Source organism: Seriola aureovittata, chromosome 2 (genome assembly GCF_021018895.1).
Source record: "Seriola aureovittata isolate HTS-2021-v1 ecotype China chromosome 2, ASM2101889v1, whole genome shotgun sequence".
Taxonomy (NCBI): Eukaryota; Metazoa; Chordata; class Actinopteri; order Carangiformes; family Carangidae; genus Seriola; species Seriola aureovittata.
In genome coordinates this window covers 23394457-23420696 of record NC_079365.1, presented here as the reverse complement: position 1 = coordinate 23420696, position 26240 = coordinate 23394457, and the positions used below count along the sequence as shown (strand labels likewise).

Below are 26240 nucleotides of genomic sequence, written 5' to 3'. Positions count from 1 at the left end.
CAGTCCCTCTGTGCTTCAGCTGGCTCCATCCTTCACTCTATCTATCTGTCTATCTGTTTATCTTCTTTTTTTTTTTTTTTCCTCTCAGTTCCCATGTCTGCACTCGTTCTTTAGGTTTTTAAAACTCTCCTGGCAGCATTATTGTTTCACTTTTGTGCCTGTCTTCAGTGTTCCTCTCTGCCACCTGTTGATCCCTTTCTATCAGGCAGCTTTGTAAGGTCCCATTAAACAAGTTTTCCGAGTGAAAAGACGTGGGTGCATACACACATCCTGTCTCCTGCTTGTTCACATACAAATGGCATTTAAAACTCAACTCAAGATCCACAAAGTAACTGTCTCTGTAGACCCAAATCATCAAACATAATTGTTTGCAGTTGAGTTTAAATGATAATATTTCCATTCCTTGTTGAAGCTACATGATCCTCACAATCGGTACACGCTCTTGTCATTATTAAGTTTCTAATGAAAGGACTGAAAGTTTTAACAGCTAATTGATAATACAAGTAACACACCATTACGCACATATACTTCACCATATAGATGAACATATATTTCATTGCATGCTGGCATTGACAACCTCTACTTTCAAAGGCCGTAGAAACAGATTTTCCGTACATTCCCTTTTATCTGTCCTGGCTGTGGAAAAAAATATCCCCTCAGTAATGTTTGGTCATTTCCAAAGAACGAGACTGCATGTTTTTTGAGTTCAACTGTTATGGAATAACTTTATGAAGTAAGGCGCTTTCAGATACAATTTGTTGCTGGTGACCAAGAGCAAAACAAGTCAGTCAGATGAGGTTTAATAAACTGTCTCTGCTTCAGGAAAAGAATAGAGCCAGTGTTGGGATTTTTTTTTTTTTCTTTTTGGTTCGAACTGCAGACTGAGATTTGATTTTAGTTTTAACACTGCAGCCAAAACAAAACCAGGAGGGACAACCTCAGTTTTAGCTCTTGCTGTTGACTGCAATGCAGCCCAGATGGCATTGTTTAGAAAGGGAATCAAACTTTTCAGAGGCTTTTCTACCTGGATGGTGAAACAGCACCGTCTGTGACCGTGTAGCTCAAAAGGTTTATCTCCGTCCTGATAGCCAGCTACCTTTATTACTCCCTCCCTGCTCCCACAGCACAACGTTATCTTGACTTTTGGGTGGGGGGGGGGGAGTCATCCTTTCCTGTTAATGACATGATGCCCATCACACCTCAGCACCCTGATGACCAGTTACCATAGCAGCAAGCAGCTGCAGCAAAGCTTTGCTTCTTTGATTTTAATCCACGCCAGGCAAATCACTCAAACAGACAAATATTCTTCGTTCCCTCCCTCCCTCTCCGGAGAAGCACTATCTGCTGCCATTACTCTCCTCCAGCTCTGTTTGGATGTCTTCCTCCTGTGCTCACCCGTCAGATGTGGCCCCCTTGGTGCTGAAATATGCCTTTTGTCTTTTTCCCCCGTTGGAATGAAACCATAAAGTCACTCACAGACAGAAGTTTGCCGTCCCTTTTACGGCCGCTCGCTCGAAAGCAATCCGTCTTTGATCTGTGTCAGGAGTAAACACAGTGATAAGAGTTAAACCCAAGGTCGAACAGACGCTGAAAACACTTATGCGTTTTAGCTGTTCGGAAGATAAGGGAAACAAAGTGCTCTGTCAGGCTAAGTGGCTGTAATGGCTACAAAACAAACAGAGCGAGGGCTCGCTGCTTCAGCGCAAAGAAGGACTTTTGCATTCCACAGAGAAACACAAAGCATCTCTGGACTTAACTTGAGCCAGACACCGTTTGTTTACCTTGCAGGTTGTAAGGCAAACATTTATCTGAGTTTACGGGAGAAGGGCTAAGTCTGGTCTACACCTTCCTGTTCCTGACATAATGCCCCATGACAGATAGGCTGAGGCAACTTGTTGTGCGTCTTACTGCACAGGACAGCATCCTAACAACAGGGGGAAATTCATACTTGAAGCCAAGAATCTTTAGTTTGGTCAGAGCTGGCCTTTGTTGTGCAAGATTACATTTTGATTTCAAGAACAAACAGGGTTAGCCAAGAATTCCTCAGTTTTTATTGTTCCTGTCATTCACTTACCTCCCAATGTCTCTTACTATTTCTTTATCCATGTTGACCTCACATTTAGACAAATACTAAAGTACCCTTGAGAAACACACTGAATCCCATTACCACTTTTTTGATTGCTGCCTCTGACCCCAAACAAGTGCACCCCCCCCCCCCCCCCCCCCGCCCATATGACTTATTCTCAAAGACAGAGTACAGTTTTGCTGCTGCCCTATCCATGAAATATTGAGGAGTCTGCTTGTAAAGGTGTTATGATTTTGTTAAACAAAGTACTCAAGTTAATTATTATAATTCTAATGATTCATAAGATTTATCAGTGTTCTCATGCACCCGGTAATTTAACTCACCGTCACTTTTATATAAAATGGTAAATGAGCTCATTTTGTCCGTGGAGACTTTAAATTTCTTTAAAAATACACTTTGAAAAATTTTTATTTGCTCTGTCCGGTGCTGATTGGAGATGAAGGGAACACCCTATAGCGCTGTGAGGACAGACAGGTCATGGAAATTAGTGTTTTTTTTTTTTTTTCCTCACATAAACAGACTCTGGCACAGCCAGTGCAGTCCTGTTTTGTTTAAGTCTCCTCTATCTTTTCTCTCCCTCTCGTTTTTCTCTTCCTACTCTCATTTGGTTTCTCTCTTCCATTCGTTCTCAGTTGACCACCATGAAACCATTAGCTCTGTGTTTGTGCTCCACCGGTATCCAATATCTCCCAGTGTATGTTAGTTTGACTAACACAAGGTCCTTAAGGTGCCTTAATGGTTGGCCAACACAATTTCCATTGTGCCGTGCAGTCGGTGATTAAGAGGATGTTGATTGCAGGGGCTTTAGGGGTGCCTGTACTGTAAGTGATATTTGGGTTATTCTGGGGCCTGTTGTTGCTCTGTGTCTGGTGTGATTGGATGCAGTAATGGTCCCAGCAGTGCAGCAGCCAGGCAGGCAGGCATATGGCCGAGGTACTGCCTTCCACTGCCTCCCCATTCTCTTACTTTATAGACCTCCAGGGGGTCGTGACCCCACCGTAACTCTTCCAAAGCCAGTGGGGAGAGGAGCTAGCTCATAGGCCTGGAATCCACCAATGTGCCTCACCTCCCATGTGAACCCCCCCCCCCCCAACTTGTACTGCCGTGATATGTGTGGTCCCCATCAGGAGAGGCGGGGTGGGGACGGACAGTGGTGGTGATAGTTAAACAGTCACGGCTGGTAGGAGGTACACTCGCCTCCTCCTCGGGTCAGAGAGTTAGAAGGGGATGAGAGCTGGAAACGGAGCATCTTGTTGACGTAATAAAGCAATGTAGGGGGGTGACAGGAAGGAAAGCTATGAGCTGCAGCGTAGATGTGACGGCGGAGGTGAGAGGTTGTAAAGAGCGAGGCAGGAGGGAGAGAAGGAAGAACAAGCTGAGGGGAGAGGCAGGTTGGGAAGAGAAGGGGAGATAAATTAGGAAAAGAGGAGTCCAGACACGGTGTCTATGGTGTACTGTTAAGTGAGAATAAATCATTACCACTCTTTTACCATTCCTACTTGACTGCAGGCGCCGTAAAACACAGGTAAAGATACCCATAAATACACATTATTACACCCTTACATCCAGCCTCCCTCTCTTCAGATGATAATACTGTATCATCCGTAACGACACTATTTCACTGCAACTCAACCGCATAGAGCATCTTCCCTTCGCCATGCCTACCTCATCGCTTTTTAATGTGCATACATAATTTAATGCCTCTTGTCTTAAGTATTATTCTGCCCCTAACATCAAGCGACGGGAAAGTGAGAAAGTATGCTGGATGAGTACACCACGCCATTGATTAACTAGGAGGAAGTCTGGGAGGTGGATGGTGCTGGTGAGTGTGTGTGTGTGTGTGTGTGTGTGTGAGGTGGGGAGAGGAGGGTGTAGAGGCTGTGATATCTGCCCAGACAGAAACAACTCTGATATCTGATGACTTTCTTGGCAGACAGTCTGTATCGACTGGCGAGAGATCAGCTCCCCTAGTTTGACCCTGTGATGCTCTCACACATCAATAACGCTGTTCAAATTCCTCAGCATGACAAATAGACAGGGAAGTGTTATACCTGGAAACCGAAGAGAAAACTAGTCATTAGCAGAGGGAAGAAAATATGGTTTATAGCTGCAGCTGTGGTTGAATGACTAATTTGATTTATTTATCCATGTCAGTTTCTCAACTTGGACTTATTTGATTTAGGTGTGAGACTTTTTGTGGAGAAGCTTCCAATCAAATGTTTTGCCATTTTAATTGAAAAGAATGCACTCCAGGGTTGTTCTTCTTTGCTCACATGATGACAGTAATAGTTGAGAGTACAATTGCTGACGGTTCATACGGCAGATGTGCTTGAACATGTGGAATTCTGTCTGTGTGTGCAACAGTCCAGTTCTAATTTTCACAATCCAAGCAACACACGCCGCAAAACATCCGCATAGACGTTACAGCGAGCCAGTGAATGTTTTAAATCTTCCTCTGTCTGTGGTGTTGACAGAACTGGTGCACCAGGCACAACAACAGTTTCTCACACAACATGTTATACATTCTTCTTTATTTTTCACCCATTTAATCTCAACACCAAAATAAAGTCACTGGTAAATACCATCCTGTATGTTCAGTATGTGTGTTCACAGTGTTGTGACTGTGGCAGTTACTGTAATGTGTTAATAAAGTAAACTTAGCTTAGTTAGGTTAACATTGCATACACACAGTTAACAATACATACATGTGTATGAATAGGGATGTGTCAGAGCATGAATGTGACTGTGAGAAAGAGCGTCTGCGTATGTGGAGCAAGGTCAACAAGCAGTCGGTCTGTGTTCATTCAGTAGCATTTAAAGAAAGGCACAAGAAACCTGATGTATGACAGAAGATACAATTAAAACCTTTGCTGAGTTTCCCAACATTGCATTGCTATACATTTGATTACAGCTTGATTTTTCTGAAAGTTGATTATTTCTACACAAACATTTCTTCACAAATACAGCAAGGGTTGCCTGTTTGCATCTGTGACTGCTTGTAATCATAACTTAGCCGGAGACAAATAAACTGTTTTGCAAGCAAGGAGCCACTACTCATTTGTTTTGACGCTGTGAAACATTTACAGCTCCAGATGAGTCACATTTATCTTTAAACACAATGAAGGATCTTTTCACTCTCTCCCCTTGTACTTGACCCAGAAACCAAACCTGAGGAAAAAAAAAAAAAAAGAGAGACAGATTTGTTTGATATATGATGACATGCAAAACTAATTTGTCAAGCTCGTGCTGCGGTCTTCAGTTGTCATTTGTGGCAGCAGGGTGTTGGAAAATCTCTCAAGAGTGTTGATATGTCTCAAATAGAGCAACTGAAATTCAAGCTTTAAAAGGGCTTAAGAGTAAACTGAACGTTGAGCTTTTAAAGGCTTAAATTAGCAAAAATCTGTAAGACGTCTCCACTATGTCAAACACAGAAACCTCAAAAGATGTTTTCTCAGTGTGATGGTTTGATATCACAGATATCATTGTAGGTCACACAGAATTTTATTGCTTCTCTATCATTGGTCTATTTGAACAGAAAAGGACATAACTGATAATATATAGTTTTGTATTTAATTTTTTCTTCAGAGGTTATTGGTTATCTTTTATTTGATACACAAGATTTTGGAGCTATTGGATTGGTAATGGAAAGAGAATATTTCCCTGTAATTAGCATAAAAAAGAAAGTGGAAAGAGCTGTCTTGTCATATTCATTTTGTGAATATTCTTGGTCAAGCGGACAGCTCTACAGCGTTGTTTAAGTTTCTTTCTTTTTGAATGTTTCTATATTGGAGTCCAACTTGACCAGTTTACTGTAATGTCTCTTTGAAGGCTGGCTGTTACTGTCCACACTGCATGTTTGAATAAAAACTTTCTACATTCACAACTCACCATTTACCAGACCCTGGATAAGAAACAAAACAAAACAATCTCTGTATATTTGGGGTATTTGTGGTGGTGAATATGTCCAGTTATAATATTTGTGATTTTTCTTGGAAAATATTGAAACCACATTGACAAATATACTTTATAGCATAACATTTCTTTCCCAGTGTGAGGGCTTATGTCCATCTCAAATACAATATATCACACTCAGCCTTTTCCTATACATTTACAATTTTAGGGCCTTGCTGCCATTAGTGAACATGTAGGGATTCACTGTCTGACTTAAACACTGGTGGACATGTTGTTCAATGAGGTTTTTTTTTAGTCTCTGATCTAAACGCAGCTCTGCCAGGAGGCAGCACCGCTTGCAGGTCAACAGTTCAACCCTATCACCAAACTTCAGATGATAAGGACCCAGAGCCTCTGCACAGGAATTTACTGCAGGTTTTAAAGGCGGAGGAGAGGCTCTCTAAAAGGATATAGAAAGGGTCATAAATGGATTTGTTTATCAGACTTTAATGACTTGCCTTGGCACACATTACGTGGGAGGAGGTAGTTCGCCTAGATATCAAACAGAGGGTGAATCAGCCAAACAAGGACAGACCGTGGCAATAAAAAGGGATGCCTAAATGTGTGAACACATACTTACTCACTCCTTTTTCAAACAAAAGTTGAACTCTTGGGGTGCTGAAAAACAGCAAGGCGATATCTATCGGATTCCAATCCAAATCACATGCATCATATCTCCCTCACATTTTTAACGTGGTGTCACGCACCTCCTCCTATAACCCACAATTTGCCAGAACTGCCAATCAAAACTGTTGGCATGGAGATAGCTGCTCCCTTGACTACTGCCAGACATCATCTCATGTACGACAAATTAGGCGGGGAAATGGGTCCCTTTGCTCCCACACTTCCAGTTGAGTATATTTTAAAAGCTGGGGGGAACAGCCAGTCTTTGGGCTAATACAAGCATATCATGGCCGTACTGCTCCTACAGGGGCCCCTTGCTCTGTTATTACCAAGCCTAATCAAGGACCAGAGAGAGGGAGAGAAAGAGACTAAGAAAATGAAAAAGATAGAAAAGAGAGAGGGAGAAAATGAAATCCCTCATGTGAAGCCAGGGACCACACATCCGTGAAATAAAGGATTCCTTCATGCTCTTACATGAGCTATGTACATTTTTTAATCATCTACTTTTAACTAATGGCTTGTAGGCAAAGCGTGGGAGGGATGAGATGATTATTTCTATCAAGTCAATTAGTAGCGGCATCTGAAAAGCTGTCACTTTGATGAAAAGTGATTTGTACACCGCTGTCTAACTTTGCTGCAGGTATTTTTACAGTGCTCATAGAGCACTTAAAATGATTGGATGGATAGATGAATGTCACTTGTACAGCACTTTTTTCTTTTTTCTTTTTGAATCATATGCATTTTTTCTTCAGCTGCTGCTTATAAAAACGTGGGACCCACTTTTACAGAATTTTCCACCGCAAAATTTAAAATGTACTGATCTGTTAAACAGGTCTCGGTGGGTTGTCAGGGATTTGGGAAATATGGAAAGCGTACTTATAAATCCTCCAGCCTGTGTTATTAGCCAGGTTTCTTTCACGCAGCTTATGATTGGCCAGGTGACTGTTCCCACTCACACAATTTATTGCTCAGACTGATGTGTCTCTGCCATGAAATATGGTGTCACTCTGAACTAACTGCATTTTAATGGAGAAACTACTCTAATGATACACCTACAGGTGTGGCTAATAGCTAAAACACATCTCGATGCATGGAAAGAAAAGCTATACTTTGAAATGATTGGCGTGACAATGGTGTGTTGTAATTCGCGGTGAGATAAGACAGTGACAGTTACTGAAAAAACATCTCATCTATGGAATAGTGGATTGTTGAAAAAACTGTCCCTGCTAGCTTGTGGCCTGAATAGTGTTGTAATATTTTACAGAGCTTTTACAGAGAGAGTACCTTTTGGAATCTCACTTTAAATATAAGATGCTCCCTAACTTTTCCAAAACAGGTTTTTAGACTTTTTGAAGATGGAGAATAATTACAGGCTTGACTGATAGGACTGACTCACTATGAAAGACACATTATAAACGGACATGAAGAAACTCGCCAGCCCAGCAACATTAAGGCTGTAAAAAACACACAATGCAGCACTCCCTGTAGGTGCCTATGCTACACCAGCATTCACCAAGAATATCTGCTGTGAGAAATATATAAAGGTCTGTTCTTAGATTAAAAGACAGCACAGGGTTGAAGATGCAGCAGCCAATACAGCACCTGGGTATTGAATGTTCCAGAGAACAGATGAGGCTGTTTTAATTCATCAAAAAAATCAAAAAAAAATCCCCGGATACATAGTTAAAAGCTCTTACGGTCCTGACAGCTTTTCAGTCATATGTCAAAAGGCAGTTTTTGTTTCTCTTATATTTGTTTTTGGCGATTGCCCCTTGGCCTTGCTGACAAGTTAAGTTACACTGACTGATAACACAGCTCGGCTGTGTAGGGATTACTGTTGTACATCCTGCTTGAGGCCCCTGGGAACGCCATGCTGTATCATTCTGTCAACAGTTAGTGCTCTCTGAGAGTGCTCTACTTTCTGTGCGTTCATGTTTGTGTGTGTGGTACCATATGTCAGACTGCACCGTCCTCTGCCAAAATCAACTACCCAGCTTCCCCCCTCATCTCTCCTTGCCTTCGGAAAACACGCCACTCTGCAGCCTTGATGAGGTGGGGCTGAACTTTGAGCCCTACCTCATCGTTCCCCCTGAAAACACCTACATCATCATCCCAACTCCAAACCTGTCCTTTCAGGACCCAACAATAACCTCCACACCACGTAAATCTCCCTGACAGAGTGATGTCTCACCAATGACACACCGGATAGCTCCCTGGATACCCAGGGCTGCGTGCCAGTCTGCCTATGAGTCTTGAAAATGAAGAGGAAAAAAAAGCTGTGTTTCTGGGGTTTGGGCCAATGCCACATGGTCCACAAAGCCCCTGTTTCATTGTAAAAGTGGGATTAAGAATTCATTTAACACACAGGGATATACTGTTATGTGACAGTGGTGGGAGCTCTACTGTACCTTAATGGGCCCAGCTTGTGCTGACAGATAAGTTGAGCTGAGCTGTTCTGGACCAGGGGCTCCATCCACTTCTTAGCTCTAAATGAAACAGACTGTTATTCTTTCCAACAGGCCATACAGTAGCCCTGTCCATCATTAAACCTATGAATCATGTCTCCGCACTTGCACCGGCTCCCTCAGGGGTATATCATTGCTTTGCCCCTTAATCTGGGCAGATTTCCGTGCTAGGTCCACTGTACAGTATAGGGTTCTGTTTTTAGCACAATGGACAGCTTGCTCATGTTACTCTGCAACTGTAGTGCATACCACAATCTTCCCACATTTGCAATCAAACACTGTGGTTTCAGGTGTTTAGTGAAATAAAAGTAAATGCACATGCACCTTTCAGCAGTGGTTAAACTGAACTTTACACAGCATGGCTTTTATGGGGAGAATGTTTAGTTGCTTTTTAGCCCTGCTAGCTGACATTATGAAAGCAATGGAGAGCACCATATGTGGTTTATGTCGATGTTAAATTGAACGTTGGGGGATTTGTTCCGTAGACAGGAGAGGCTACAGTTCCGCTGGCGAGAAAGATAAAAAGAAGTCATGCCTCCAAGCTGCTTCACGCTGTTTTGGAGGTCAATTGCTTCTTCAAAATACCCTCATTAAACTGTAGGCCCTAAATATAGGCTACTTTGTTAGAAAATTGGTATATTCTCTTTGATTCTGGTTTGAACCACCACGTCAAAGTCATTTATATGCACAATTTTTCCTCAACGGTGATGCAATAAGTTGCAAAGCAATTTGTCAAATTGGGTTCTTCACGCTGAGAATAAGGGGGAGCATAGGAGAAATATCTCAAGTCTGCCATTTAACAAAATAATTACGCTTGACAACATATCAACATGTGTGTGCCTGCGACAAAAAGACAAGAAATGTCAATTTGATTGGAATAGCTGCACTTGTTGTGCTCTCTGCCTGGGGAGAAAGGTGTAGAGCTGGAAGGTGTGGTTTAGTGGAGGTATTGCTCATGGAAGTAGAGAAAGTTTCTATCCATCACTCAGACTGCAGAAATCTGTCTGTTGGCTCTATCTAATTGGCCATCCATCTGTCAAATCCTGATTCCCTTGCCCTTTTGACAAAGTAACGGTCAGACACCGTCATAAACCAACTGCAAATGTTGAGAAACAGGCTGGCAGAAAAAAAAAAAAAAAAATATCCAAGAGAAAATGCTGCCGGGTGCAGAGAGAGTAAGTGGATACTTTTTACATACAGTGAATGATGTGAATACACAGCATGGTAATGTTGTGTAGAGATACCCTCAATATCCTCTCAGGCTTCTCATTTATTAATGCTGGAACACAATGGCTTGTAGATAACTTGGAGTCTGAAGTCTTTGTACTTGCATGTAGAAGATGTATATTTTCTTACTGGCTGTGGTTGTTTGAGCTCTACTGTCTTTTCTGTGAACAGCTCTTCTTTGTATCCCTCATTGAAAATGCTGTTGCCTTTCTTTAGAAAGCTGAGATGCAGCATTGACCCCTCTTAGAGAGGAAGAGTGTTGTTGTAGTATCAAGACACCCCCCCCCCCTCCCCTCCCTCCCCCCTCCCCGCCTGTCACTTCAGACAGTCTCTCACTGGAGAGCTCTCTCTCAGATCAGCACTAAACTCTCTCCTTAGTCTCAGGAAGTGTTGGAGGAAGCACTCTCAGCCTAGCAGGCTTTTCTTAGACTCCTAGACCTCATTGCATATTCATAGCCCCCTCCACAGTGGAGGGTATCAAGTTTAAAAAAAGAAAAAAGAAAAAAGAAAGAAAAGACATCCAGGCTTTAATTATTTACTATCATATTGTTAATATTCTCTATAATTATCAAAAAAAAAAAAATTAAGCTTTGCACGTAAATGTTTCATAATTAAAAACGTTTCTTTGCCTGTGCAGTCAGTGACGTACTGCGTCTGACTTTGACTGCCGCTGTAGAGGTCATTTTCCCATGAGCTCAGTTAAACACTGAAAACACTTTTATGCATCACTCTCCATTGCCACACGAATAATGCAAAGACACTTACCGATGTAAGTGGGAAACTGAGAGACAGCAATTTGTCATCAGATCTTAGAGCACTTGATGTGTCCTTCTGAACATCACATGCTGATGGTGTGAAAATCCATTGCACTACAAACAGGGCTGCACAGCATCACAGACATAATGCACTGTATGAGCGTGAGAAAACTGCATTCATTAAAAATCTTTTTTTTTTTTTTTTTTTAATAAATCATTACAAATATTAAACAGTGTAGCAGTGACAAGATTGTCCTGCATTGAACGCAGCTCATAAAATAGAAAAATGGGAGAAAATGCGAAGAAGCTGCTGATTATGTTCGTCTGTGTGAGTAAAAAGGATAGGATTTCCAACATTTTGTGCAATATGAAATCGTTTTTTTAAAATAATGTGGTGTCCTAAATCAGTTACATGCACTTAAATCCACCTTCAGGTTCTCTTCAAGTTGCAAAAGCTAGAAATTGATACACGTTGATTAATCCTCCTTAATTGATATGGTTGACAGAGTGATTACACCTGGTAATCTACATTAACTACTGGTGTATTGTCTGTACAAAAAAAAAAAAAAAAGTAGTACCAGGTGTAATAAATCTGTTTTTGCTGTTTCTGCCCTGATGGAGATCCTGTGAGGTCCGTGCCTTTAAAGCACTATATCACCTGACCTATTAAAGGGTTTTAATTTAACTCTTCTCCCTCTGGCTAATAGTGCCTTAAGAGTGTTTGCTTTTCTGAGATCTGTTTTTTGTAAGTATTGGTCTGTCGACAGTTCTCTCGGGTTCTCAGTTCCCTTTTTTTTTTTTCACATGGTGTTGATTGTAGTGTTGACACTAGATGTGAGCAGCGGGGCAGCTTGTCTGGACACTCAAACCTTTTTCTCAGAGGAGATCAACACCTGTCCCATGAGCGGGAAAAATTCAAATGCTCACATCATAAACAAGCAAGAAAGAAAACAAAAAGAAGTGATTCCTGCGGTCGGATCCGGACGAGAACCTCTGCATCCTGTGCTGCTCCTGATTAATAGCCAACGGGTCTTGCTGAGCAGCCGTGCTCCGCCACGACTGGGGGTTCACACTGAGAACGAGGCACTGGCTGACAGTGGTGAGCTATGTGCTGCTCTGCTCCGCGGGAGGTAATGAATCGGTGTGGCTGCCAGGACTGAAGTGTAGACAGCAGGAGGAAGAAAAGTGATCAGTCTTTCATGGTGAGGTATACTACTTGTCCAGCGTGTGCGCCATTGATAGCAGGAGAGGAACATGAAACAGGAAGAGAAGGAGCGGGACAGGAGAAACGGTGGAGGGGGAGAATTATTGAGAGAAAGGAGCAAGTGGTGGATAGGAGGAGAAAGAGGGAGGATACGTGTGGCTACAGACAGAAAAAGATAAAGAGGAGGAATTGGGGGGGAGGGAGTCACCCAGTCTGTGTTAACATTCCTGGGGAAATTCACTCCCTGTTCCCCCACAACACTCCCTAAACCACCACAGAGGGGGTTCATTATTCTCACTGTACTCCTCCACTAATTATCGTTATCATTATGGGGGATAATTACCATTTCACTGCCTAACACCCATGTAGGCTGCTCGGCTCTGAGTCATACACAAGGTTATCAATAGCTGCTCAATTGCAGTCTCATCTGCCTAATTATACGATTTGGGCTTTGTGATAACTGAATAGGATGTGGAATCTAGTATTATGCCTTGCGAGTACAGGGCGAGATGCAGAAAGTCAGCAGAAGGCCTTGAAATAAAGCAATGCGTGTGGAGCCTGTTAATTAAAAGCTGTGGCTTTTGCTGGAATATAAATCAGAGGAAATCCAGGGTTATGAAACAACTGGAAGTCTGTGAAATATCCTGTAACCTGGTGCAGAGCTGAGCACGAGGCGAGCACTGAATAAAATCCAGCGAGATGTAAGGCCAGATCCTCTGTCTTTGATTTCCTCCACTCATTACCTTTACTAAGAACATTTACATGTTATCTGATTTCATGTGCTCTGTTCTATTTCTTCACTAGGATCCACTTTCAAGTAACCCACACTAATAGCACCAATTCAATCAGCTCATATCACAATATTAATGAGCAGCCACCGCAGTATGCAGTTGTTCACCAGACCTGTATTACAATCGCTGGCTGTGACTTATGCTAAGCTTAGGAGCCGTGTTTGTCGAGAGAGAGGGGAGGGGGGCTTCTAAATCCCTCTGTGGCATTTTGGGGTTGCAGCTGACGCCTCGAACCTGATGAATGCTCTCTCCATCTGCTGCAGCTCAACACTGCAGCACAAGAGTGATGCAGGCCCAATCAGCAGGAGAAATTCATTAGACCTGTCAGGGATGGAAAAGAGGGCGCAAGGGCATGGGTGCAGAGGGTACAGAAAAAGAGGGAAAGAAGGTGACGCCACGAGTGGTTCAGTAAGCGTGTGACAGACAGTTGGGTCAGGCTGGCGTGGTGCGTGCCACTGAGGACCTCATGACTGACAAGAGGCACATTGTCTTTGACCCCAATTACCAGAGGTGTTTCTTTCCGTGGCATGTCGGGTGGCCCCTTCTCTGGTCCATGGAGATTTGCTTTTGCAGCCTGTTGTTTTCCACACAGAGTCATCTGAATGATGGCTTAGTTCTGCTGACCAGGATGTGTCTGACCTGTTGTCAAAGTACTAGCAATCAAACTTTGTACCTTTTTGTATCAATGTGGGCCTTAATAGCAGGCCTGCGGATAATGTTTATTTTCAGCATTGATTACTCTGTCAATAATTTTTTATGATCTAGAGTCGTTTGTGAAGTAGTGAAGAATGTCATCAAAGTTTTAAAAATGGTATGAAACAACAAAAAAAGCAGCAAATTCTCACATTGAACCACAAGTTTTACATCAAAATAAATCGGTCACTGATTCACTGATTGTCAGACTTGTGATGATTTATTTTCTGCTGGTCCACTGACCAGTTACACACCATGATGACTGTGTAGATAATTTTAAGTGCTAATTACAACACCATAAGCTGTGACGCCTGTATGTACAAATTGTCTTTAAACAAGCTCTTTTACAATATTCAGAAATATGTGTGCCCCTCTGCTCATATTCTGCTTCTCAAAACATTTGTTAAGAAAAAATGCATTATTTATTTTTTGGCTTTTCGCTTGTTTAATGTTGGTTTCACGATTTTCTGACTTTGTTTTTTTTTTTTTTTTTTTTTTTTTAGAGTAAACTTATTTATTCTGCCTCTCAAAACATTTCTAACACACGAGTGTGTTCCAGCATGAAGTGAGGAGATGATCTGACCGCCGTCTGTCTTTAATTCTCTCCACAGAGACACTCATGGACTCCACCACAGCCACGGCGGAGCTGGGCTGGACCGTTTACCCCGTGTCAGGGTCGAGCGACAACAGCGTAAGTGACATGCTCCAATTTCAGCTCTGCTTCTGATAATAAAAGCTTTAATTAAGTTATTATTTAAGTAATAATATAATTGCAAGTCATTTGAGGGCATTTTCGTTGTGACAAAGGAGAGGTGTTCGGCCGCCCTCTTCTTTGTTAAAAGAGCAGCTAATGTGTAAATTTGCTCAGCCGCCCTTAATAACTTTATTTCTGTTGGTTCTACTGTTGGCCAGTGTTTCAGTTTCTCACTCTAAGGTCAGAGATCAATGAATGAGCCCGCCTGCCCCCCAGAGTGAGCTAAATCATTTCCCCAAAAACCTGGGGAAAAAAAACTGCACAGTTAAATAGAAAGAATTTGAATGTAACAATGTTATTATTGTTCTGTATTATTATATTATGATATTTCCCCTATAAACTCCTCCTTTGTAGATGTTTGAAGAGGAAAACTTTGAATTTGAGGAGCAGATACTGCTGCATTTTCTTTTTGAATATTACCGTAGTTCTACAACACACTCAAACATTTTAACTCCTTTCCTTTCAGTTATTCTTCAATACATGATCCAGGTTTTGTACATTTAAGCCTGATCTGAACTTTCTGATTCATGACAAGCACTATATGAATGAACAATCATACATACATACTAGCTAAATATGTGTGCTCATGGGCCAGGCTAGAAGCAATGTGTTATACGGGCCCTGTTGGTGTTTGATGCACAGTATTTCCACATTGTTTGCCAGGGCATTGGTTGCTGCTAACCACATGCAAGCCAGGCCCACTTAAAGCCAGCCAAAACCAGAGGCTCAGTCTCCTTCACTTCTTTCCCCACCATAAGATTTAGACTTCTTACCCCGGGTCCAAAAGAGAGAAAAAATGTTGTAGACTTATTTGCTGGTGCATTTCAAAAAACCACTGCCGATTTTATTCAATTATTTATGCTTCTGTGGTTTGTATTAAAGATGGTTTGAATTATACTCTATCATGCTGTGTCTTGTTGCACTGAAAAATGAAGGGAAAAAAAATGGGAGCATAGAAAGCTGGCCTTTAACAGTTCCATGATACAACTTCAAAGTTGTTCAGCAATAATTTAGGACAACTTCATCCCTCCCAACCTGAGGGCACGTGGTCTCCTCCCTGCTAATTCCCGACAATCAATACCAAAGCAAAAAGACGCCTGTTTTCCTCCTCTCTCGCCAGCTCTGGATCCAATCTACACAGACCGAGCTTACGCACACACATATCGACTCCAAAGACAGTTTACATCACATCTTCCTTTCATCTTTGCAAAATGTTTGATTCAGCAAAACATTCACTCAACCCATGTTTCATAATCCGGTTTAATACTAAGTGGAAACTTCAGACTTTGAAGTTGAAAAAAAAAAATCACTGGTGCAAACTAGCTAGTGTTGTAAAAACGCCCGCGCTGGCCAACATGAGGTAAAATTAGGGTCCAAATATCAAAATAAAGACCGCTAAGCTCTTCAAGAATCATCTCTGTTCCAGTAACATGTGGTTTACTGTCTGATTCTGTGGTAGTTTTCTCTTCCAAATCAAATATCTCCACATTCAGTCTTCCTGAAGGGATTATCTATGACGACTTTTGAGTGTGCACTCTTATTTTCTGCTTTGGACTTCAAAAAATTCCATGCTCCTTTCTGAAAGACCTCCTCATGCAGTTATGATGTATCCCTCTCTTGGAGTGCAGTGAAATGCGAACAAGCCCCTAAGCCCCTGGGTTTAGTCAGGTATAGGTTGGCCTTATCAGCGTGGGCACTGAAGTTTTATGATGGTATGGCTGAGCTTGTCAAGAGCACAGTCCGCTGGAAAGTGAAGAGTGAGAGCGATGAAGATAGCTTGTCCCTTATGGCCCAGGGCAACAGGTGTGGAAACAGAGCTCGCTGTCCCGCTCAGTATAACAGCAAGAGGTGCTTTACAGAAGCTATTGTCTTACACACATATATGCATGGCTTCATGGGCTTAGCTGGTGGATCAGTAACATCCAGCAGAGCGCCGCACCAGCAGTTGGCTTTCACTACTCTGTATGGCTTCATGAAATATATCCTAACTTGACATGTGATACTTTGCGACACAATGGAAACGCAAACAAGTAACAGTGTGATATTAAGTCAAAAATGTTATGGCAGTTGGTGTTATTCCTCTCTTTAATTTTACAGGATATTTGAATAATGCCTCTCAAATTATTAGTGTAAGAAATTCCCCCAAATGCAGCTGTAAAATCTACTTCCTCCAGTAGGTTTTTGAAAGTGAACAATATCACACTTCAGTTCAAGTTTTATAACCCTCTCCGTGTATAGCTTGGCAGTTCCTCCTTTTTAATTATGTAAAGTGACAGCCAAACCTATGTTGTCCCTGAGCCAGACAAGCAAGACATCTTCATTATTCCTCACAGTGATTCGGAAAACATTCAGAACTAGTGCAATATTTACCAAACCAGAGAATGTCCCGCAGCACTTCAGGAAGTTTACTGACTTTTGACTAATGTTGTGAGATTCTGGCAAGAAAACACACGTCTCGTCTACTCACTCCACCCACAGACGCAAACTGACTATCAAATGTTGTGCGCACATACACACAGAGCACACACTAATCAAAATATCTGACACAGTTTAACAACAACTTTACATTTTGCCTTTTCATATATTTCCCGGCTGAAACACTGAAAATGAAACTACAACCGATGCTCGTTTCTTCTCATTCTAACTTTAATTGCACAGAATCTTGTGCGGCGCCTTTTTCTAACATTAGTCTATGTAAACTTCGAGATCTTGACCCATCTTCGGAATCCGCTATGTGACATGGAGATAATGTACAGCCGTGCTAGCAGAGCAGGGTTGAGTGGTCAATGTTTTCATGCTAACATCAGGTCAGATATCCTGACCCCGCTCCCTGCTACAATGAAGCTCTGACAACAACCGCCATTTAGAAACAGACTTCTGGCTGCAGGAAGCACACAGAGCTACTGTGGAAGGGAAGCTGAGGTCTCCTGCATAGGCGGAGAACATAATGAGGTGGTGTGTGTGTGTGTGTGTGTGTGTGTGTGTCTGTGTGTGTGTGTTAGGTTATCATTATGGATGTGTCATAATGTGCTGAACCAGGATATATCTAGTGTCACTTGGGGACACACCGCAGCAGAGTTTTGCAGGAAGGCAGTATGCAGCGCATGTTGCAAAGATGTTTGTGAAACAAATCAGTTCCTTATGATTCATGAAAGATGCTGCGTATTGTATTAGAATTCCTTTGGAATAAGATTGAGGTTGTTTACATATAATTGTGGGCATGTGTGGCAGACCAACATGGCATACTTTTTTTCACGTAGCCTTCTTTTTCTTTAAAAGTAATTTGCTGAACTTATTTCATTGTATGGGCTCACAGGAATTTTAAAGTGACCGCTAATTTGCTGTGATTCACAATTAGTGTCTGTGAAATTATGTTTTAGGGAATTATGCAAAAAAAAAAAAAAAAAAAAATATGCAAACAAAATCCACATGTAACCTTGTGGAATTTGGGGTAAAAAAAAAGATGGAATTGTTCTTCTAGTTTCACATGTTGTGCATTAGTAGTGGACAGTGGTAATTGGAGTTGACTGCAGCAGACAGTTCTACTTAAGTCTGTGTGTGTGTGAGCCTCTCCACTGTATGAAGCCCGGTCTCCTGCAGGATTTGGCTCCCATGGCCTCTCTCGTCGTAATTGAATGCAGAGAGTGGGTGTCATTTGTCCTCTGTCCCTCTAGGGAAGGCACTCCTGCTCTGACAGATTTCCCACAACTGCAAATGGGGCGACTGTGCCCCGGGAGTTTTCCGCTGGATCTCTCTCTCTCTCTCTCTCCCGTGCTTTTGTGTGAATAATTTATTTACTTCTGTCAGTGATATAGCGCTCATGTGTAGCGTGGCTGCGGATCGTGAAGCTAGTTCAGGTTAATTCAAACACCGTAATGACAAGATGTGACAAAATACACAGCTCATGTTATGTCAAAACAATGAAACTGTTAAATCTCAGTTTGCGCTGACAGTGCGTTCACATCGCGACTTGACTGATGTGCCGCTTTATTCTGACCAGCTGTAGGTTGTAGAACAGGCTCTTGTGCACCTCTGTCTTTATGTGTAACGTATGGAAGTTGTATTTAATGCTGCACTTTCATAGTCTATCATGAAGTAGCCTTCTTTTGCTCAATGAAAAGGCGGTAATCACGTATAAAAGCTATAAAATGACATCTTAAATCATAGTTGGCCTCAGTGATGGGTGCTGTAATAGATGCAGTCCTTTGTTTTGGAGGTTGACTCTTCCTTCAGTCTTCCAATAACAGTTTTACAGCCCTTCAAACAGCTTTGAATGACTGTAATGACCATCAATAACTCCTCCACTCCTGCATTTGCCAGACACATCTATTCATCACGATTCTGACTGGTTGTTGACAACTGGTGTCCATGAGGAGTGTTGCTGCGGTCAACTTGTTGCAGCCAACAAACTTGTTGACTTGTCTGTGCGCTGGCTGAGCTTTTTCCTTGTTGCACACAGATGTGCAGGAAATGGAGAATTCTGACAACATGATCGCGTTGCTCTCAGCGTGAATGCATAAGAGCATAGCAATATAACAGAGCAATATAACCGGTGACACATCAACAACCATGAGTCTCTGTGCGGACCGTTGGCTGATGCTTCCCTGAGTGGATATCCTTCAACATGAGGCCATTTTCAAAGTTCCTCCCTCTGTTTTTCATTTAGGATTAACAGTTGGAAGTGGTTGGTTTTATCTTTTGAGTCAATGTGGCTGTTGTTAATCCCTTTAAGGCTATAACTGTGATTATATTCGGTACATACACCTGATGTATTTGTCCTTGAGCACCACACTGAACCCCTCTGTACTCGCTCAACTCATTTGGATTAAAATGTCAGGTAAATGTAAATATAAAAGGGCTGTATAGTGTACAGTAGCTCCTGCATAATGCGTGCTTACAGAGGAGTTTGTGTTAATTAGCAGCTACAAAGAAGTCCTAAGAGATACGAGACCCTGGACTAATGTTATCGTTTGGATCGGTGAATGAAGAAGCAAAGAGCTCTCTTTGTTGAACGGTCTCAGCTGTAGGGGTAACTCCCAGTCTATAATTCAGCCCTGACAGTGCGTTCCGCTCGGCTCTACAGATAAAGCAGAGACCCACTGTCACGGAGACGTATGGATTGCAGGTCAGCTGAACTTTTCTCTCTCTCTCCTCGAGTGGCAAGAGGAGATATTGATTCTCAGCCTCGTTCTCGGCGAATGTCACTGAACTGTAACACCTCATAACTCCAGAGGAGGAGGAGGAGGAGGAGGAGGAGGAGAGGAGCAGCTGACACGTAGTAGTCTCTCTACCAGCCCTGCCACAGTCTAACCTCCGCAGTCTACTGTAGATTCACTTCAGACAGGTTTTCTGTGCCGGGCATTTGTCTCTCAATACAGCTGCTCTAGCATTATATGAAGTACAGGATCTATAGCTTTACCGGTGGGTGAACCCAGAGGCTGATGTGTGAAAGTAGTTTTATTAACAAAGCAGAGATAGTGTGAAAATAGAACAAGGGGCAGCAACTCTAATGTGCTTCATCCAAACAGCAGATGTGCGCTGTACAGCATGCTGTTCTTTAATACTCATTTCTTTGATACTTATTTGTTGTTTTAACATTTTAACACTGACCTCTTAGTATCATTCATTCAATACTCATGTTTGCTAATACGACAGAATCGCTGCAGGTCTGTTGACGGCTCATTGAAAAACGACTTTCTATACTTGAAGCATCAAATATCACATGCAGGATTCCTAGTGTTTGCTTTAGTCAGCGTGGAATAATGGATAGGCAACACCCAGCAGGTTAAAGCAAACACTGGAAGTTATTTACCAACACTGTTTCGACCCAGAGTTATTAGATTCAGGACCCAGACGAGAGCAATTAAAACATAAAACAGCGCGCTTTTGTTTGGAGCCAGCCGTGCGTTCTGTTTCACACTGTTGCTTTTTCATCGTAAAGGGTATGGTTTTTTTTTTTTTTTTTTGGTGAGTGGTGTTTCTCAGAGGAAGGAATCACATCCAGTGTACCATGAAAAATCCTTTGCTTGTTGTTTACCTTGAAGTCTTATAGTCCTGCGTCTTATAAATGTTGAGAAAATATTTCACAAATGCAAATGAGCTCTTGATAATGTTTGTTATGCCTTTGGTTATGAGGGAAAATGTCTTTGATCATTCGGGTCTTAAACATCTATTTATTGTATGTTCTATTAAAGCACCAGTCAATGCACTTAGCCCCTATGGCAGTTGACTTCCACACTCAGGGAACCAGAAAAACAACATTTTGCCAAACGTAACAGGATCTCATAAGAATAAGCTGGAGTTTTTGTTTCCATCATCTGAGGGCAGCTCATCCCCTCCAGCTAATCCATCTTGACATCCACCACCAGCGTTACCTCCACCTTCTGCATTTAAAACACATGACCACCATTTTACAGCAGTCTCAGTATAAAGAGCCAGGGGAAAAAAGCTGTGAAAATGAAGACGTTTCTTCTAATTTCACACTCCGCGCTTGATCGTTAGGCTCTTATTATGCCCCATTTGCTTCCCTCCACTGACTGTGATGAAAGCGGGCCAAAGAGGCCATGACAGGACAAAAAGGGGCCCTCCATCAAAACACATTTTGTTTGGGGTCTTTTTTAGCACTGCCTCACAACCCCTTCCCCCACATCACTGCCAACACTTTCCCCTGCAGTTTCCCCTGTCTGCATCCCTCATTAGCAGCAACCCCCACCTGTCTCCACATTCATTTTTATTAAACTGCGATTGTCCGACACTCTGTGACCGGTAGAAGCGGACTGTCCGCTCTTGTTTAATTGGCCCACAGAACTCCCCACTGCCCCTCAACAAGTGGGAAGGTCAATGGCTGCTCATGACCTGAGATGATGATGTCTGCCACCGCGGGTGTAAAGACAGACGTATCCTTAAACCACACCACCAAGAGCCAGTAGCTTGTGTAGTCATGCACCCACAGTTGCTTTATTTATTTATTTGAAAGTTATATTTCACGGCATTTATTGCCTTTATAGTGATAGGTGCAGAGAGAGAGAGAGAGAGAGAGAGAGGGGATGACATGCAGCAGGGCCGCAGGTCAGATTTGAACCTGGGCCACTGCTATTAAACAGAAAACCTCAACCACACTGCATCACTTTGCTGTGTAAAGACATGTGTAGTACTTCGGTATTCTGTATGATCAAATTTTAGGTTGACAAAACTAAATTGGCAGCGTTCGCATCAAAATACGTTGTTGATTAAATGTAAAAAAAACAACAAAAAAACAGTGTATTTCTGTTAAAGTAAATAAATTGTTAAGTAGTGAAGAGGAGCTGAGCCAAAGTCGTATCAGGTCACTAAATCTGAAATCTTAGCAGAAAAATTTTACAACATTGATTGTTTTGTGTGCACAGACTTATTTACAATTAAACATCAACAGATTTTATTTATGGAAACCGTTTCTCTCATTAGGGCTTTTTGGAAAAGAAATGACATCTAAGATTCAGATAAACAAACTCCTAATTTGGCTTTTTGTTGAATTGCATCCTCTTTTCTCTCTGTTATTATTATTATTATTATTATTATTATTATTGTTATTTTTGGCTCCACATCAGTCTTTTCTGTTTCGATTGGCTCTTGTGATAGTTTAGGTTTGGGTCAAGCCCAACATCACACTAGCAGTGATTAATTAGGACAAGGGAATTAAGAACTAAAGCTGCTCTAATTAGTCAGAGGGTGTTTGATAGAATGCTGTTTCACAACAAGAGGGGTGACTTTCTTCTCCCAACCCGTCAAAATCTGTCAGAATCCTCACTAAGCGGGCACTAATTTGAGAAATTATATCAGCTGTGAAGTGAAGAGTGAAGGGGAGGGGAGGTAGAGTCGTAGAAGCAGCAGAGGGTGCAGCTGATGCAAAGTGGCTCTTGGGGGTTGAGAGCGGGATTTTTCTTTTGGCTGAGATGTCGAGGTCAAGGTCACGACCTGCTCAGTGGTTGGAGCGCATGGTGTTTAAAGCGGGTTTGATCCATGGCCAAGGGGCAGGAAACCGTAGAGGTTGCATCTGGAGTCTGTACAGTCAAGAGCGAGTCCTCAAATTGGTGTGCAATATGTGAACTTTGAAGTGGAGCAGCATAGCCAGAAAACCTGGAGTGAAATATGCCCCTTGATTATTCTTTATATGATTACCTGTGTAATATGATTATGGCAGTTTAGTGTGACTTTGATTGTGGAAAATTCATGTCATGTTTCCTCACTTCTTAGCTGTAGTGAACGGAGCTTTGACTACAATGTCAATAACCCATTAGAGTATGTGCTATGAATGTGTCCTATTAAGATACAATAAAAAAAGTAGGACACGCTATCACATAAACCAGAGCCTCTCTGCTTTGTTCAAGTGACTTAATGTCAGGTCTCGAGTTTCTTTTAAAGCATTACAGCATGTGAACGGGTTTTTCAATGAGAGGGCAGGAAAAGAGAGAGTAAACATCAAAGCTGTCTGCCTCCACAAAGCAGGGTTTATATTTTTTAACATCCCAAAATGAAAAGAATGTCTCTTAAATGAGAGTTTTTTTTGGTTGTTTTTTTTTTTTTTTAAAAAGATACTCAAGTGAACAACATTTAACCTTTTAATTGCAGCTTCACATTTTGACAAGATTGAAAAAAAAAAAAAAAAAAAGGAAAATTGATGGTATAAGCCACAAAGGGTCTTATGTGACAGCTTCATAATGCCCACCTCCCTTCGTTGGATTTACCTGGCAGAATAAGCCATGTACAAAGCTTCAGGTAACTGATGACATTCCGCTCATACTGTCCTGGAAACTCAGCAGCTCTTCTCATAGATTAAAAAATACACCTCATGGAAGTCATCAACCACAAATTGTGAAACCTGATGTGTTGTTTCTTGCTAAAATTAGTAACTAAGGGACTGATTTTTGTTATATAAAACAACTTTATTTTCTATTTTTTTTACTGGAGTAAAGTTCAGAGAAAGTCATTTGTGAGTAACCTTGTTAATAAACCAGTGTTATCTCAACAAATGGGAGGACATTCAGGAGAGGCTGTCTCTCATTTGCTCCTTTAGACTCGTCTAATGCATCCATTTAACAGTCATTAGAGATATTATGTTTCTTTGCACCATGTAATCAATTTAATCAAAACATTGCCTTAAGCTCAGACCGTAATCAAACTATCATAAAATGCACATGAAAACATTCTTGTTATGGAATTTATGACAGTTCATATTAATCAGAAACATGCAGAGCGTTTACTGCTTTACAGCTGAATTGCACTTAATTAAATAAATCAATTTAACTGCATGCCTCAATAACCAAAGGTTTTTTTTCTCTCTCAAATTTCTTTGTTTAATTCAAACTGTTTTTCAAAGTGGTGAAATGGAAAAAAAAAAAAAGTTAACTCGATGTTTCTGTCTGCTCTTGACCAACAGTGGGAGGAGGTGAGTGGTTATGATGAAAACATGAACACCATCCGGACGTACCAGGTCTGCAATGTTTTTGACAACAATCAGAACAACTGGGTACGGACAAAGTACATCCGGCGTCGTGGCGCGCAACGGATCCACGTGGAGATGAAGTTCTCGGTGAGGGACTGCAGCAGCATCCCGAACGTACCGGGCTCCTGCAAGGAGACGTTTAACCTGTATTACTACGAATCTGACGCTGACACAGCCACCAGGAGCTCCCCGGCATGGATGGAGAACCCCTGGATCAAGGTGGACACCATCGCAGCGGATGAGAGCTTCTCCCAGGTGGACCTAGGAGGCAGAGTGATGAAGATCAATACCGAGGTTCGGAGCTTCGGCCCCGTGTCGCGGAATGGCTTCTACCTGGCCTTCCAGGACTACGGCGGCTGCATGTCGCTCATCGCTGTCCGCGTCTTCTACCGGAAGTGTCCTCGTATCATCACTAACGGGGCGTTGTTCCAGGAGACACTCTCGGGGGCGGAGAGCACCTCTCTTGTTGCTGCAAGAGGTGTTTGTATCCCTAACGCAGAGGAGGTGGATGTGCCCATTAAACTGTACTGCAACGGGGATGGAGAATGGATGGTTCCCATCGGGCGCTGTATGTGCAAGGCTGGGAACGAGGCCGTGGAGAACGGGACTGTCTGTCGAGGTATGTTTTCATCATATCTGCTAAGCCTAATGAAGCAGCCTGTTGTGTCATCACCACAGAGTAATCCAACCACTAAAGGGATACGATCCATACAATGTTTATATCTGGTGGTGCACCTTCCACTGTGAGCCTTTCCCGTTCAGTTGATAGTGAATAATGGTCATGTAATGGAAAACACGATGGAAGGTATAAATTCTGTCCATAGATTATTCAACTGAAGCCTTCACCATATTTCCATAGAAATTATCTTTTCTTTTTTTTTTCCAACTGAAATAAACTGAGAAATATGAATCATTCACATGTTAATTCTGGCGAGAGTTTAATCTGAAAAATACACCGCTGCCCTTTGAAGTTGTGACTACAGAGCATGTTTAGTTTGGTTCTTCTGAGCTGCCATAAAAAGATCCGAGTACCTCATCGCAGGCGCTCAGTCGCAAATCACAACGGCCTGTAAGAGAACAAATTATTTATTACTTTTCCTCCCCTGTGCCGTATAGTATCTACAACTGAACCCCAAGTCTATTATAAAAAGATTAAAGAGTAATCCCTTTATGTGGATTTAAAGAATTGCATTAAACGCACTTTAGGTGTGTGAATTTGCCATTACAGTGTGTCTAGGGATTTATTTAAATTTTTTTTTTTTTTGTAAAGACACTCTATAGAGAAGCACCTCTCTGTGCTTATTTAAAAGAACTCATGCTTGACACAAAAATATAACACAAAATAACAACTGCAATTTTGAATCTGTAAAATTTCAGTGCTAATGTGAAGGTTCTCAGAACAGGGACTCAAGAGCAAGACTCAAAAGTCAGCTATAAAAGTAAAGAGTCTTTATTTGTACACAAAAAAAAAACAGGATACAAAAATTCAAGCAGGCAAAACAACATATAAAGAGTCAGGTTGTGGCAAATTCCAAAAAATAACCACACAGGTGAAGTCAAAAACACGATCAGCATCAAAACAGGCGGGCAAAGAACAGCGCTGGAAGGCTAAGGCACATTGCTCAAAGACAGTAAAAAAAGAAAAAAAAAAAAACAAACAACAAAAAAAAAAAAAACATGACAGCATCTTTTGTTGGTAGATTGCCTCCTTCCATCCATGAGGACAAAGAGGATATTTTTCAAAATTGCCAGCATTTTCCTATCAATTGGAATCCCCTCACTGGAAAATTGATCTGGCTTTTGAAAACATCAATGTACCCAACATTTACCTGTGCCATGCCCTATCCGCACTCTGGCAGGTGGTATTTGGTCAACGTGCTTAGAGATCTTGATCACTTGAAACAGCATCACAGTGTAGCCTGCAGAGTGGAGCCGTGCTGCTCCGGGCCCAGCACAACATAACCACCCACCTGTGCTTCAGATCGGTGTGTTGCTGCCTCTCTTATGTGCGCCTATAATTACAACACCCCCCCCCCCACCACCACCACCACCCCCCACCCCCCTCCCAGTGTCTGTGTTCTGGAAAGGGGGAAACAGGATGGGTGCTGCCTCACAAACACTGCCAGGCCCGTTCAGTGACTACTAATGAGGACAGGCACCAGCTCCTCCTTAAGGAAGGAGACCAATAAGAGGCACGTGAGGTTTGTTA

At 42.0% G+C, this 26240-nt stretch overlaps 1 protein-coding gene across 4 annotated transcripts in view; it reads left to right on the top strand.

The window, feature by feature from the left end:
• The window catches only part of ephb2b (eph receptor B2b), a 120166-nt gene that overhangs the window by 30300 nt on the left and 63626 nt on the right, over nucleotides 1-26240 (top strand). For all 4 annotated transcript variants that reach the window (XM_056389121.1, XM_056389105.1, XM_056389129.1 and 1 more), the window contains exons 2-3: nucleotides 14408-14487; nucleotides 23966-24650. In XM_056389121.1, coding sequence (XP_056245096.1) covers nucleotides 14408-14487; nucleotides 23966-24650 — 765 coding nt within the window. The remainder of the gene's footprint in view (nucleotides 1-14407; nucleotides 14488-23965; nucleotides 24651-26240) is intronic.